This window comes from Sturnira hondurensis, unplaced genomic scaffold (genome assembly GCF_014824575.4).
Source record: "Sturnira hondurensis isolate 20B ecotype Veracruz unplaced genomic scaffold, ASM1482457v3 Scaffold0016617, whole genome shotgun sequence".
Lineage (NCBI taxonomy): Eukaryota > Metazoa > Chordata > Mammalia > Chiroptera > Phyllostomidae > Sturnira > Sturnira hondurensis.
In genome coordinates this window covers 1,483,888-1,498,521 of record NW_028089248.1, presented here as the reverse complement: position 1 = coordinate 1,498,521, position 14,634 = coordinate 1,483,888, and the positions used below count along the sequence as shown (strand labels likewise).

The 14,634-nt window shown below is 44.3% G+C and overlaps 1 protein-coding gene across 2 annotated transcripts in view; it reads right to left on the bottom strand.

The window, feature by feature from the left end:
• Positions 1-14,634, bottom strand: part of RPGRIP1L (RPGRIP1 like) — an 83,756-nt gene that overhangs the window by 12,165 nt on the left and 56,957 nt on the right. For both annotated transcript variants that reach the window (XM_037066302.1, XM_037066303.1), the window contains 4 exons: positions 12,926-13,027; positions 12,324-12,486; positions 11,250-11,323; positions 1,548-1,731 (listed from right to left, as the gene is read on the bottom strand). In XM_037066302.1, the coding sequence (XP_036922197.1) occupies positions 1,548-1,731; positions 11,250-11,323; positions 12,324-12,486; positions 12,926-13,027 (523 nt within the window). The remainder of the gene's footprint in view (positions 1-1,547; positions 1,732-11,249; positions 11,324-12,323; positions 12,487-12,925; positions 13,028-14,634) is intronic.

Sequence of the window (14,634 nt, the reverse complement as noted above, 5' to 3'; positions counted from 1 at the left end):
ACAAACTACATTCCTCGCCCCTCAATTAATCTTAAAAATTCTCCATAGTCAACTCTCAGTAGGTAGGAAGAGATGAGGAAAGATGAACACCAGACTGAATGCATTTCTAATAGGTTACTGACTTTCTTGTTGATATCGTATAGCCAATTCAGAGAAATCAGCAATTCTGAAAACACCAATTAGACAGTGGGGTCCCTTGCAGTAAAAGAAGGAAACCAAACACACAAAAACAGAACCAGGGCCAACCAACCAACCAAGCAAAAGCCCTGCACAGACCCAGGCCACCAAGTAAAAATGGGCAAAAATTCAGGAGCCGCGAGCATGTATCTCTGGTCTCGCCCAAGGATGCTTTGCGCTGCTCCTTTGGCAAATGGAAACATCTGCTCTGGGGCCGGGCCCAGTTTTTCAACGTACAATCAATTTCTAAAACGCAGTTTTGTTCCCAGTCCAACGAAACTCCGCTGCTGGCCTTTACAAAGAACTACACAGAAACCAGAGGAGTCTGTCACTTTTCTTGGGAGTATCTTCGTTAAAATGAGTTGACTAAACAGTTCTTTCATTTCTAATAATATTTTGATACGGTTTACTTTTCTGGTACTTTGCAGTGAAAACATCTACAGGAAGCCTGGGAAAATATTTTTGGAAATGCTTCTGTCGTACCAAGTCGATGAAAGGAAGGAAGGATTGGAATTTTGCCCTGACCACACTACTTACTTCTCATGTGATCACTCAACCTACCTGCTCTGATAGAATTACAGTGTTTGAGCTGGAATGGATCTCAGAGAGCACAATATTCAATAAGTAAGAAAACAGAACCGCGCAATTTCAACATCTTGCTGAGTCCATGTAAAGTAGTGAGAATTGTGTTTACAGGGAAGAGTAGACCAGGTATCTCGATCCTCATGACTCCTGTCATCACTGTCCGAAGCAGTAAACACACTTCTCAACATGCCAGCTGAGAAAAGAGTGCTCACACACATTTGTAACACTGCCTGTTGGGGCCATGCTGGTCCAGGAGACCTGCATGCCAATTAGCTGATGGAGAAAGCCCTAGATTCAGAGGGAGCCTGCCTGCTGCTGAAAACGGACGTGTGGGAAGAGCTATGTCACCAGATCATCGTCCCGAACACCTGACACCCGGTGAGATGCAGGCATCTGTTCTAAAACACCTATGTGACCGTGTCGATCAGAAAGGTGGGGGAAAAATTAGGCCCCTGAATCGTTCAATCCCCATGATTAATAAACTACTATATTTCCCTCCTTTGAAATAGCGTGCTTTTCTATTAAATTCAACTGTAGTTCTAGGTGGCATTTTAAAAAAAATGGTACTGTGAGCCGGCAGGTACATTCAGAACCATGGTTTCCCCACTGTTTTTATCTTAATTCAGCATTGTTTCAAAATCTCCTTCAATCCTATCTCAATATCTTTACCCTTATGCCCAGGCGTGACTTCTCCCATCTACTCTGACAAGACTCGGGGGCTTTCTAGGGCGAGGAGAGAAGCGTGCTTTTTCCCTGTCCTTCGGCCCGTCTGCAGCCCCACGCACCGTGGCTGAAGTTGAAGTAGACCCACTGCCCACGCTTGGGCTTGGGCAGGGACACGGGGGTCTCCTCGGCCGGGAGGCTGTAGAACCTGCACTCCACGAAGAGCCGCCGGATGGTGTCGTCCGCCGTCACCCGGGAGTCACTGAGGCTCAGGGCTATGATCTCGATCCGAATCCTCTCTGACGTCTGTTAAAAAAAACAACAGCCCAACAAAGAAACGAATATAACAAATGAATAAAAAGCCCTTTACTTTTTCTCACTATCAACTTTCAAGACAGCACGAAGGCCTACGGTGTTCTCTTTTGGAAGGCACCACACGCTACTGTTTAGTTGCACGAGATAGAGGATTCCCGACAGAGGGAGGCGGGGTGGGATGCCAAAGCCCCAGAGTTTGACGTTAACGGCGTCGGGCCAGAGTCTCCTGGTTTGCACGTGGGGCTACAGACGCCCCACCGGTGGTCCGCCAGGAGGGGAGATTATGAGATCTTCATTTGTGCTCTCAGAATGACAAGCTTCCCTTGGCCTTGGTTTACACTGTGTAAGGACGTTTGTGTTGATGCTGCTGTTTTTTAATCTGCAGCGCCCAGGAAAGTCTGGGTTATTTGGAGATCAAAGCCTGCCGAACACTTTATAGCTCCCGTGCTAATACACGCAGCTCTATGAATCCAGATGAACCAGAGCAGAGCCTGTCCCAGTTCATGAAGTAGTTTTCAAACAGAAGAAACAAGTTTTTTATCTAATTTAACGTGTGTTCTCACAATTTTTTATTTCGTTTTCACAGAATTAGCAACTAAAATATGTATTTGTTGGACAGGGCCGTTTGCTCTTCGATTCTAACTTAATGGGCTTCGGTGTCACATACGTTGCTTAGAGGTCACGCGTGTCTCCTTGGGAATGATTTAAAACCAATAATAGACAATGACTCCAAAACGAGATCACGTCAAGGTGACGCCTCGGTTACGTGCTTGTTTTTACAGTTTTTAAGAAAGGGGGACTTCTTTATTCCGCTTTATTGTACTCAGAGGCACGCTGCTGGAGATTACATAACTTCAAATCATAATTAGAACATCCTGAACATTAACCTTGCTTATACGACCAACTTTTAGAAATTCACTGTTAAATACAGATCAGTGTGTAAATTTACCATGGTGAATTACCTAGATATTTCAAAGCATATAAGGTAATTAACCAAACTGAAAAGCACAAGTGTCCCCCTGTTAAAATACTCTCACAAAGAACAATTTCCTTCGCTGTCCAACCCCCTCAATATTTGATGAAGTAATTTTACCCCCTTCTTCCAAAAGACATTTCCTTTTATTATGTATTCTAAGACACTTTAACTAAAAACCCAAATCTGAATATTTCAATAAGGTTATTTTATTATTCAGTAGACTCATGGAAATTTTACTAGGATGACAGAGAAAATTCCACACCATTCTGTCTCCACTAATACAGGTACAAGGCTGCAGCTGGCAATATTACTAGGATTAGCATAGTATGATGAAATATTTAAAGGAAAATTTTTTCTAAAACCTAATAAATCAAATGACTGCCAAATGTCATTAAAGTGATGGTCTTTGACTTGAATATGCTTTTCATATTCAAATTTGAAAAGAAAGAGATGAAAGCCTGGAAAGGTTACTCGGTTTCAACTAATAACCTCAAGCCCTCTCCGCTCACGTGCATAAAAAATGAAATGGGCCCCACCTCCCCCTCTCACTTCAGAAGGCCCCCCTCTGCTTGCAGAGGGCTGACATGGCGAGGAAAACGCCTTAAAGGGTGTTGTTTTTTCTGTAAAATGCATTCTCGCTGCAAAAACACTGCACACAGACACATTCACAATTCCGGTTCAAACGCAGCACAACGCACAGTTAAGTCTTTTACGTAACTCGTACTTTGACAGACTTACAAGTGTTGTAATAATATGTCTCACAAAACCTTCCTGCTTCTGCCCAAAAGAATAAAAAAAAAGCCGTAAAAAAGCCGAAGAGGTCTACATGGTTGTTTTTGCACTGTGAAGATAAACATTTAAGATTGTTTATCACAGAACCCAACGAAGAGATCAATGAACTTTAAATAGCAGAGGAATCAAATTTATTTAAGGCTTATTTTTAATAATATATTAACTGTACGATCCTAAGTGAAAACTTGCATTATTATGAATTTAGGCTGTCAAATAAGACAATTTACAAAAGGAATTCCAACTAAAAGGAGGTGCCTGGATTACAGGCAAATAAACAGACAAACCAAGAAAAACCCACCATGTTATCCAAAGAAATCAAAGAGCTTAAAAACTCTTTTTATGACTCCTGTCTTCCTTCTGGTCGTTTTGTTTTTTCCTTTTTTAAATTCCCTCCCCTCGCCGTATTAATTCTATCCTGTGACCTTTTTAATTCTCTGACTGATATTACCGACAGAAGTTATCAGTTACCGTTTCTTTGGTCCCTTGATGCTTCATGGAGCAACTAAAAATAAATCCAAAACGGGTATGTTTCGAATACAGACCTAGGGAGGCGTGCTCTGAGTAGTTTTCCAAACACTGTGAGTTTGGGCCCGTGGGGCTAGCCAACTTATTTCTCAGCATCGGAACAATTCTGGTTGTATTCCTCCCCGTGAGTCAAAGTTCATGTAGATTCTATGCGAAGCTTTTGAAGAGTAAGCAGCGCATTGGCGGCACCACAGACAACTCGGACTCAGTGTGAGACACGACCTGTCCTCTCGCCTGGCCTCTCCTGTCTCCTTTGTCCTGTCTCCTGTCTCAGGTGACAAGATCACCGTCACTGCTACCAGGGGACCCTGGAGCCACCCCAGCCCTCCCCATTTCTCACGTGCACCCCGTGCCAGAGCGCACCCGTCCCTGTGCATTTTACTTCCTGAATATCTCAGCGACTCATCGAAAGATGAAAAGCTTAGGATATTCGCAACACTGTGTCAGCGATGGGGGACGCAAAGACTAGACATGATGTGGTTTCTTTTCTCAGTTTCATCTCTAGAGAAAGTTCTTTAGGTTCTCACCTGATCTGAGGGGGAAGGAACACAGCAGCTTCCTAGCATTAGAAAGTTGAAATGTGATAGCGTAAGGAGGGAGAAAGCAGCGGGTGTCGTAAAAGACCAGTGTGGTCGGCAGGCTTATGGGCAGACAGACGGCGCACGACCCGTCAGCTGGGCGGCACCGGGATGACCAATCCTCTTGCTCACTGTGACACCGGTGTGGCAGGCAGCCCACACTCAGTGAACGCGTGGGCCCACTCCCGTGGATCTCTGCTCCTACTCCCTCGCCTGCAGCCCCCACCCCCCACATTCTTCCCTAAAAACAAATCAGACACCGCCTCTCTGCTTCCTTCCTACCACCCTGCACCCTGGCTGGTTCCCCAGACCTGAGGTGTGCGGCTGCTATTGCTCAGCTTTTGCATCTGAAATCTCCATCAGACCAACTTCCGCTGATCTGAGGCCCTGGGCCTCACATGCTCTCCTTTGATGAGCATGTCACGGAGCTCCAAGAGCCAGCTGGTTCCCCCTGGGGTCCTCCCCGCACGGTGCGGTCTCGAGGTTCTGCACGGATTTGCCTACGCAGCTGCCTCTCTCTGTGTCCTGTGACTGCTCGGAGGCTGGGACCACCTTGCTCATCGTCGGCTCTTTAACATCCCCCTGCCAGGAGCTGACTCAATGATCCAAAATATCTCTTACATGTTGCCAGACGTATGTGAAGCTGCAGGTATCAGTGTTTCCCCTTTAACAAATACTCTGTCTGGCACGTTTTGGGAAGTGGGCGATTATTCACCGTGGGGAAACATGCAGAAACCTTGCTGTTCTAGGTTATAAGTGAGTAAGAGCATCTCCGACAGGCCACTGCTGTGGAGTCTACGTGGTGGGGTCGTGCCCTGCAACTTGTCCGTATGTTTGAAATGTTTCATACTGAAGAGACAGTGTTCAAGTAGGAGACCTGGAAAGGGAAACAATATGCCGATTCGAACCACAGTGACCGAAGCAAAGCCTTTCAGACAGGTGTGGAACACACCTGCCTGGAAGCCCCTGCCCCGGGTGAGAACTCTGCAGGGAATCTATCAGGTGTGGCAGGCCGCCCAGACGGCTTCGGCTTTGGGCTTCCCTGTTTTGTTTCTTCGCTCTGGGGGCGAACCTCCAGGAGGAGGCCTGCCGCCGCCAGTCAGGACTCTGTCTCATCTGCCAGCCCTCCTGTGAGCGCCCCTGGTTCGCCAGGCGTCAGCATCAGCGTGCAAAGCAGCACATGACAGCCCTGATTGTGACGAAGGGAAACAGTGGAAGTCGCTGGTACAAGAACGCACGTGGCCTGTTTCGAGCGGTCTGTGGAGGTGGAAGTGCACATCACGTGACTGAGTGATCTAGAAACCTGATGACAGCTGGGACTGCTCTCCGAGGGAAAAAAGGTCCAGTTCTCGCGACTTTGGCTCAGCTCCACCGTTGCTTCCTGACGGATGCTCACTCCCATTTCAGGCCGTATTTTTCTACAGTATTTACTTGGGCTTTTATTAGCATCCTTAAATGTTTTATGTTTTACTTCAGAGGATCGTGCTGAATCCTTCCTCTCGTTTCAACCATGACAGCAGCCCCGTCGAGGCTGGACGGCGAGGCTTCTGAACCCAAACTGGACGAGGTGGCCCTCAACCCCGGCTGCTTCCCCGACAGCCGCCTGTGGGTCGGCGCTGGCGACACGTCTCCCTCCGTCAGACTTCAGCCCGACTCTGGGGAGCTCCCACGTGAGCTTCATTTCACTCGGAATTTCTACGGCGACGAAGCGTTTCTCTAACTCTTTAAGTCACGCAGTATAGAAAATAATCTGGCATACTCAAGGTCTCTACATTTTAAACAGATGTTACCGTTTGGCTGTATCTGATTAGAACCTGTTTGTTGTTATTGTTGGAGAGATGAAATACGTCGGGCGCAGGTGAAGTCCTCACCTGTGTCTCCCAATTCCTCACTCCCCCGAGGTGGCTGCTAGCCCGACGCCGGTTGTGTGTCGCTCCCAGACACGCTTTTCTATTTTCCACCACATACGTGTATGTCCCTCAACAGCACGTGGCATCGTTTGTTTTTAGGTTTCATGAGAGTGGCACCAATCTCTGTTTATCATTCTGTAGTTTTGGGCTTTTCCCCATAATACCGTATTTTTGAGCTTTCTGCATGTTTATAATTAAACTCGAATTCTTTCACATGAACAGTGGCAGAATTAACAGAATTCCATTTACATCACACATACAGCCTACAGTCCATTTACTTATTTCTCACCGGTGAACAATGAAGCCATTTACAGTTTTTTTGCTCCTGCAAACGACGCTGTGTTGAACACCCTCTCGCGTCTTCCCGTGTGATTCTCTTAGGAGGAGGGTTGCTGGGTGGTGAGTGGGGACTCCGTTGCAGAGGGTTACCAAACCACTCCCCAGATGGTTACAGGGGTTTACATGAGGACTGTGTTCACCACCATGACCGTGTTTCACGCGCGTGGGCATGTGTAAGTAAGAGCGAACAAAGCCTTCTGACGGGCATGGCAGTGTGTAGGGCTGGTGTCTTTTAACAGGACAAGAGAGACAACATGGTCACTGTTGTCGGTGCCCCCTGAGAGCAAAATCTTAATTACGGTGAGTTCTAGGGTGAGCTCAAACTCACCACAGGCACGGACAGAGCCCCGGGCAATTAGGGTGGAAGCTTATGCTGATTAATGCTGGCTCTTTATTTCAGGCTGGAGGTGGGCAGTGTTATCTCAAAGACTTGGAAAAAAAAAGGCCCCTGTACCTCATGCTAGGCTCCAAAGCTTCTTGTTACAGGCAAGTTTTGATTGAAAAGTGTTTTCTCAAAATAACAGCTCTTTGGGAGAAATAAGTAGAAAGGCCAATTGTTGAGGCAATAATGTTTTTACCAACAAAACAAAGCGAACCCAGTTTTCAGCAGTGGCAATAATCAATCTTTTCTCATGTGTCCTGTTAAAAGATACTATATTGAACAAATAACAAAAATACTGAAAACACCAGTGACGGCAATGAAAATGGTGCCGGGCTTCAGATTACTCTTTTTTTTTCTTCTTTTATTGACTTTAGAGAGGAAGGGGTGGAGAGACAGAAAGACACGAGTTGTTGTCCCACATATTCGTGCACTCATTGGTCGATTCCTTTACATCATCTGCCCGGGGATCGAACCTGTGACCTTGGCGTAATGGGACATCGACTGTCTCCTTTTTAATCTTGGGTAATGTAATTATGATGTGCCTTGGTGTGTTCCTCCTTGGGTCCAACTTCTTTGGCACTCTCTGAGCTTCCTGGATTTCCTGGAAGTCTATTTCCTTTGCCAGTTTGGGGAAGTTCTCCTTCATTATTTTTTTCCAGTAAGTTTTCAATTTCTTGCTCTTCCTCTTCTCCTTCTGGTGCCCCTATGATTCGGATGTTGGACCGTTTAAAGTTGTCCTGGAGGTTCCTAAGCCTCTCATTTTTCTGAATTCTTGTTTCTTCATTCTGTTCTGGTTGAATGTTTCTTTTCTTCCTTCTGGTCCAAACCATTGATTTGAGTCCCAGTTTCCTTCCCTTCAGCATTGGCTCCCTTTATTTCACTCAGCATAGCCTTCACTTCTTCCTCTATTTTGCAACCATACTCAACCAGTTCTGTGAGCATCCTGATTATCAGTGGTTTGAACTGTGCATCTAATAGGTTGGCTGTCTCTTCATTGCTTAGTTGTATTTTTACTGGAGCTTTGGTCTGTTCTTTCATTTGGGCCATTTTTTTGTCTCCTTGAACCTGTTACATAGTGAGGGGCAGAGGCATTCGCCAGGGCAGGGCAACCCACGTGGCTGCGTTGTGACGCTGTATGTGGGGGGGGGGGGTCCGAGAGGGAACGATACCGCTTGCTGGGCTCTCAGTCACGTCCCTGCTTCCCACAAGCAAAGAGGGCCCTTCCTTCTGGTGCTGATTCTGGGTGGGTGGGCTTGTATATGTTCTAGGACCCTGTGGGCCTCTCCAACGAGCTCTCCTGTGAGCCTGGGAGTTTCTCCTGCTGCTGCCGCAACCCCCACAGGTGTCTTCAGTCAGAGGTTTGAGGTTTTATTTTTGACACTGGAGCCCTGGGTTGTGGGTCTGTCTCGCTCCCCAGTTGTTCCTCCCGGTTCATCTGCACGTGAGTGTGGGACCGTTCGCTCCTCTGGCCACCGCCTTGCTGTGAGTTCTCTCCGTCCCCGGCCCATCTCCGCCCCTCCTACTGGTCCGGGTGAATGTTTTTTCTTTAACTCCTTGGTTGTCAGATTTCCATACAGTTCGATTTTCTGTCAGTTCTGGTTTTGTTTTTAAATTTGTTGTTGTTCTTTTGGCTGTGTGAGGAGGTGCAGTGTATCCACCTACACCTCCATCTTGGGATTGAGTAATTTTTTTAATACATGCATTCTCAAAGTAGGGTGTGACTGCAAAGCATTTTGCCTCTGAAAGCTTTAAAATATACTTTGCTGAGCATCATTGTTGCCATCACCTGGAGAGGCCACCTCACATTGTTCGAGGGAACCTGCTACCCAGGTGGAACTGCAATTCAGTCCAGCTGGGTTCGGCGACTTTCACAGAACTGCTGTCCGGAGAAACGGGAAGAGAGCTGTGGAAATACACACTGTATGGAGAAGCCCAGGGTCTCTCGGCCACGGCTTCCCGCGCCCGCCCGTGGGCACACTTTAGGAGATCTGCGAGGGGTCGGCGATGCACTTAGTTGTGACCACCGAAAGCTGCATTGCCTAAATGATAGAATTGGAAATAGTGTAAAAGGAGTGTTACGTTTTTTTAATGCCAGGACAAAGGCAAATTTTCAGTTTTGATGTCTATTTTGAGGGCCTAAAATAAGGCTTTTAGTCAATGTATTATACATCAAATTGATAATGTTAACTCCTGATTATTCACATTAATAAAATATTCATAGGAACATGTCCAAAGTTTCCATCTCTCAGAACCTCCCCCCAAGGTAATGGCTATGCCTAGAAGCCTTTCAGCAGAAGCGGCAGCCGTCACGGGCACACTCGGCGGCACTTTGACGTCCTGGAAACGAAGGGAGACGGGGCACACTGGGCAGCACATTATGTTAATGGCTTGATTTAATCCAGCCACTAAACTTTATGTAGCCTGTTAAAATAGATGCTAACACAAATTACGCCACTTTGGAAAGGAAAAGAGGGGACAAGCATTTTATTCTGACAAAGTGAAGCTCATAAATGTTGTAAATGAAATGAAACAAAATGAAGTAATCTATGATTAATTATACATCACAGACAGGAAGAAGAGAGGAAAAGCCAAGTAATTTGTCTAAGTCCTGGGAAAGCTGTTAGATTCCTTCTAAGGATCCACATTTCTAAGAAATAACTATGAGCTGTCAGATTCTGCAACATTAAAAGAAACACCCTGATCTTAAACTGCTTCCATAGTGTAGTGGATAATTCACAGCCACAGTGTAATTGGCATGGATGATATTTACCTCGCACACGACCTCTGTTCTCACTTCTGTGATATTGTTAGCGTCAGTTCTGTTTGCACTGTCAGAGGCAACGCAAACAATCTGTCAAGTGGGGACAACCGCAGAGCAGGGTCATCTGGGAACTTCTCCACTGGCCTCTGCCCCTAATCTAGTCTCTACATTCCCGAAAGCATGATCTAAAATGCCATTCCCCGCTGTAAACACCATGGTAGCAAAAGACCGACTTCTCTTATTCACTGCGATGTTCCCAGTCTCGAGAATAAGGCTTGGAACACAGTATATGCTCATTAAATATCTGAAGAATGAGTGTTCCCCTCCCTTACAAGTCCTCACTGGCTGCCCCTGGAATTTCAGGAGAGACTTCAGCCGCCTCCATGGAGAGGCTCCCATGCTCTGGACATGGCTGACTTCTCAGTGTATTCCTCTGGGGCTCCCCGCTGTGGGTGCCGTAGGCCCTGCCCAGCCTAAAGCCGCACTGAAGTCCCAGAACAAGCCGTTCTCCACATTCCAATTCTCATGCTCTTGTTCCTTTAGCCTCCGATGATCCCTCCTTGGCTTTTACTGACTCTCCCAATCATCTTCAGCACTTGGTTCCAGCTTCACCACCTCCACAACAACCCTTGAGCGGAGTTAGGAGCCCCCCGGAGTGCGCCCACAGCACCCTGTACCCCGTGCTCCTAGTGCTGACCACCGCGCACTGTGACTGTGTTTCCTCTACAGACTGTGAGTTCTTTGGGGATTGCCTCTGGTTTCACACAACTGATGCTAATGAATGAGGAATTGTGAGCAGGAACAATGTAACTTTAACAGTTTGTCAGACATAATTATATACGAAGAGTCTGTAAGTTCACATTTACACGCGACTGGAGTTTCAATGGCCATCTCACATTCTGAATTCTTTAAAGTTCAGACCTGATTTAATACAGCCTCGTCCAATGGTTCTGAGAAGGAGTCAGGGAGGTCAACTGTTTTTAGCAAGTCCCTTTTGAAGGTACTGAATGTTAGGTGCTCTCAACATGTAGGCAAAAATAATGCGTAGCTGTTCTGGGCCCTTACACAGTGAACTATAAACAAAATTTTCCTACACTAGATGATTACTTGAAGAAGAGTAGGCTAAGGTATTTAATTACTTCTAGAAGTATTTTCGCCCCAACACGTTCACCTACGAAGACTGACGCACTCCAAATGCAAAGCAACTCTGTTTCAGAACATTCCTAGCTGGTGTCACGTCACTGACCTGACTGGCTTGCTTGCAGACGGGGCCAGGAATAATGCACTCGTCACTGTCAGAAGCTGATCTGTTTTCTTCATCTGTTAAAAAATAAAATTGTAATAGTTTGAATCTGTTCAACCAGTTATATTTACACCTTATAAAATGGTGAGACATAAGCACACATTATAAGGATAACCTTAAAAGAACAGTATGATAATCCTATCTAAAACTTTTCTAGCAGCAAATATATTTATATTTATATTACTTTTTAAAAAAGAGAAAAAAATGACTGGAGAATTCCAAGTTTAGCTTTAGTACAAAGGAAAAATATGTAGCTTGTTCTACTATGAACTTAAAAAATAATTTTTAAAAGAGGACAGAGCAATAGAAGTTTTCCAACAGTCTAGTCAATACCGTTGTATAGGAATCAAGTATCCTCACTATTTATAAACATCATTAAAAGTTTTACAGCTTTATTGTGGTAACATTGACATCCAGAAAACCACACGCATTTAAAGTGCAAAGTTTGACATTCCGACAGACATAATCCCATGAAAACATCCTAACAATTAAGATGACGAACGCACCCATCGCCCCCTAAAAGTGCCTCATGCCCGCCTTCCCTTCTCACCAGTCTTCCCATTTGCCCTCCCCCAGGCAACAACTTCAGTGCTTTCTGTTACCGAAGATTAATTTCCCTTTTCTGCTCATTTATTAAGTGAAAGCATGTTGTAAGTTGCTATATTTGGTCTGAGTTCTCGGTTTTAATTTTTGCAAACTGAAGTCCTCCAGAATAATCCAGATGACAGCACTGAACCCAGAGAGAATCTAAGGCCACCTAACATACACACCGGGAATACGGCCGCCAATAACACTTGCATTCCGTTGTGGCTCCCCAAGTGGAAGAGAGAGACAGGCAACCCTGCTACCTGATCATAGCGACCGGACCGGACTACATCCATCATCTCTGTTGAGAAGTAGGTACCATGAAGTCACTCCGTGACTCAGTGAATCAGAACCAGAAGATGCTCTATGACGCATACTATTAAATCAAGCTAAGAGTTAAGTAAATGACGTCAATTTTAAAAAGAAAGGCACCTTCTGGTTCCAGTTCCTCGGTTACTTCTGTTTCATCTTCGGAAGAAGTCAGGCTGCGCTCTGCAAGTTGGCCCTGGGACAGGAAGGACACGTCACTACCCCTCCCTCGTTGCGTCTCCTCGGCGCCCTCTGCCATCTTGTCGGCACCGCTGTCTCGAGAAGCCTGAGGAAGGGAGAGTGCGCTGGCTGTTACCACTGTCTAGATCACAGTGTAGCATTTTTGCTTAAATATTGAATAATAAAGCACGGAAACCTGAGACATCAATATACATACACACAATACATATAATTCAAAGATAATCACTTAAATTGTATGATACTAATGAAAATATGTAAATAAATAAAAATCCAGTAATAAACTAAGAATGGAAAAATACCTTAATTTCAAAATAAATTTTACGTTAACTCATATGTATTTGATATTATGCTAATATAGTATAGTTGTAGCTGTTACACTTGTCATATTTTTATCTTTCTATTCCAAGGAAGTCATATACAAAAATAAGATCAATGCTATGATTTCCTGATCTATGTCCATACAAAGACAAAGTCTTTAAGAACCAAACTGAGTCTTTTGAAATAATGTTAATACAAATACATACCTCAGAAACACGTGAAACAGCCGGCGTACTAATATCCATTTCCGGTGTGTGCTCTACTTCTGGCGAAACGTCCTTCCCATCCTCTGGGGCAGCAGATATCCCCTTATATTAATGTGAAAACACGCATGCCTGTTATTTTGGATTATTATTAAAGCCAAAATCACCCTAACACTTTTACACACTCATATGTGTGTATGTTACATATATAACAGCACTAATAAAAATTGGGACCGAATACGGCAGCTGCCCACGGGACAATAAAAAGTCCAGTTTCAGAACTGCCAGGGTCTTTCACTGAAGCATTGCTCCTAACTCAAAAAACTGAGAGCAATGCAGGGGTCCTCTGGGGCGCTAATTACATCAAACATGCTGCGCCCGAGTGCCAGAGTTTGCGTGACTATGAGAGACCTGGTAATGCAGATCTGTAATTACTGACACTGAAGAGAATGTACAGTAAGTCGGATAAGAAAACTAGTTATCCAAATATATACACAGTTGTATACTGTTTTGTTACTACAGTTTATCATTTTTACTATTTTAAAAGGAAACATGCCCAATATAGAAAATGGGAAAGTTAAACAAGAAAACATAAAATGAATAAGTATAAATCTACATTGCCATTATTCAATGATAATATCTATTAATAAGTAGTTAGATTTCTGTTTCCTTATAATTGATTTTTAATGTAAATAAAAAATTTGAGTTATATAGTGATAATTATATTATAAATATAACATATACTTTTACATTAAAAAAACTTAACATTGTAATACAAAATTTTCTCCTGATATGAAACTTTGGGTAAAAATCATTTTTTAAGCAAAAAACTCCCCAAACAAACCCAAATCACTTTATTAGAGGAATGAAATATAAAGCAGACACACTCCTTTGAAGTATATGATGTCAAGAGCTACAGAATTCTTCCTTATTTGCTGACCAGTTTTTGCCATGATACCGGACTGTCATATTCTAGGGAGGGCCGCTATTCCAGGCTGGAAAACTGAGCTCTGGTGCTTAGTATGTAAAGTGCTTTCCACTGTGCTGTACCTCAATTAAACCTCACAACAAGCACACAAGCATTTGCATCGCCATTTTTTAAAGAGAAAACAAACCCAGTGACAACATAATATTACACTGAGTGGATGTATCATGATTTAATGAACATTTTACTAGTGTTGGACATTTAACTAGACTGTTAGCTGTGTGGCTAGTGTCACAAAAACGTTTCTATGTATAGGTCTTTTATACCAATGATCATTTACTTAGGGATCAGGCTACTTGTGTCTGAATCCCGGATGGAATACTCTGACCTTGAGGAAGCTGCCCAATCTCTGTAGACGTTACTTTCCTGGCCTGTAAGTGGGAATAATTCCAGTACGAACAACATGAAGTTGTGGTGAGAATTAAGTTAGGTCGGTGATTATGAGGCACTAGGTCAGATGCACAGTGAGCACTCAGTAAATGCTGACTATAAAGCAGTGCCTAAATGATGGCTGCATTCATTTATTTAGAACACATCTATTAAACGTCTATGCATGTCAGACATTATTTCAAGCCCGGGGGAGAGGGAATATTTTGATCTGGGTGGTGGTTACACAGGTCTATACATATGCAAAAATTCACTGAGCCAAGTGCTTCAGATCTGTGTCCTTTATGACATAGAAGCTATATTACAAAGGAGTATGTTTTAAAGTCTTCAAGACTGAATG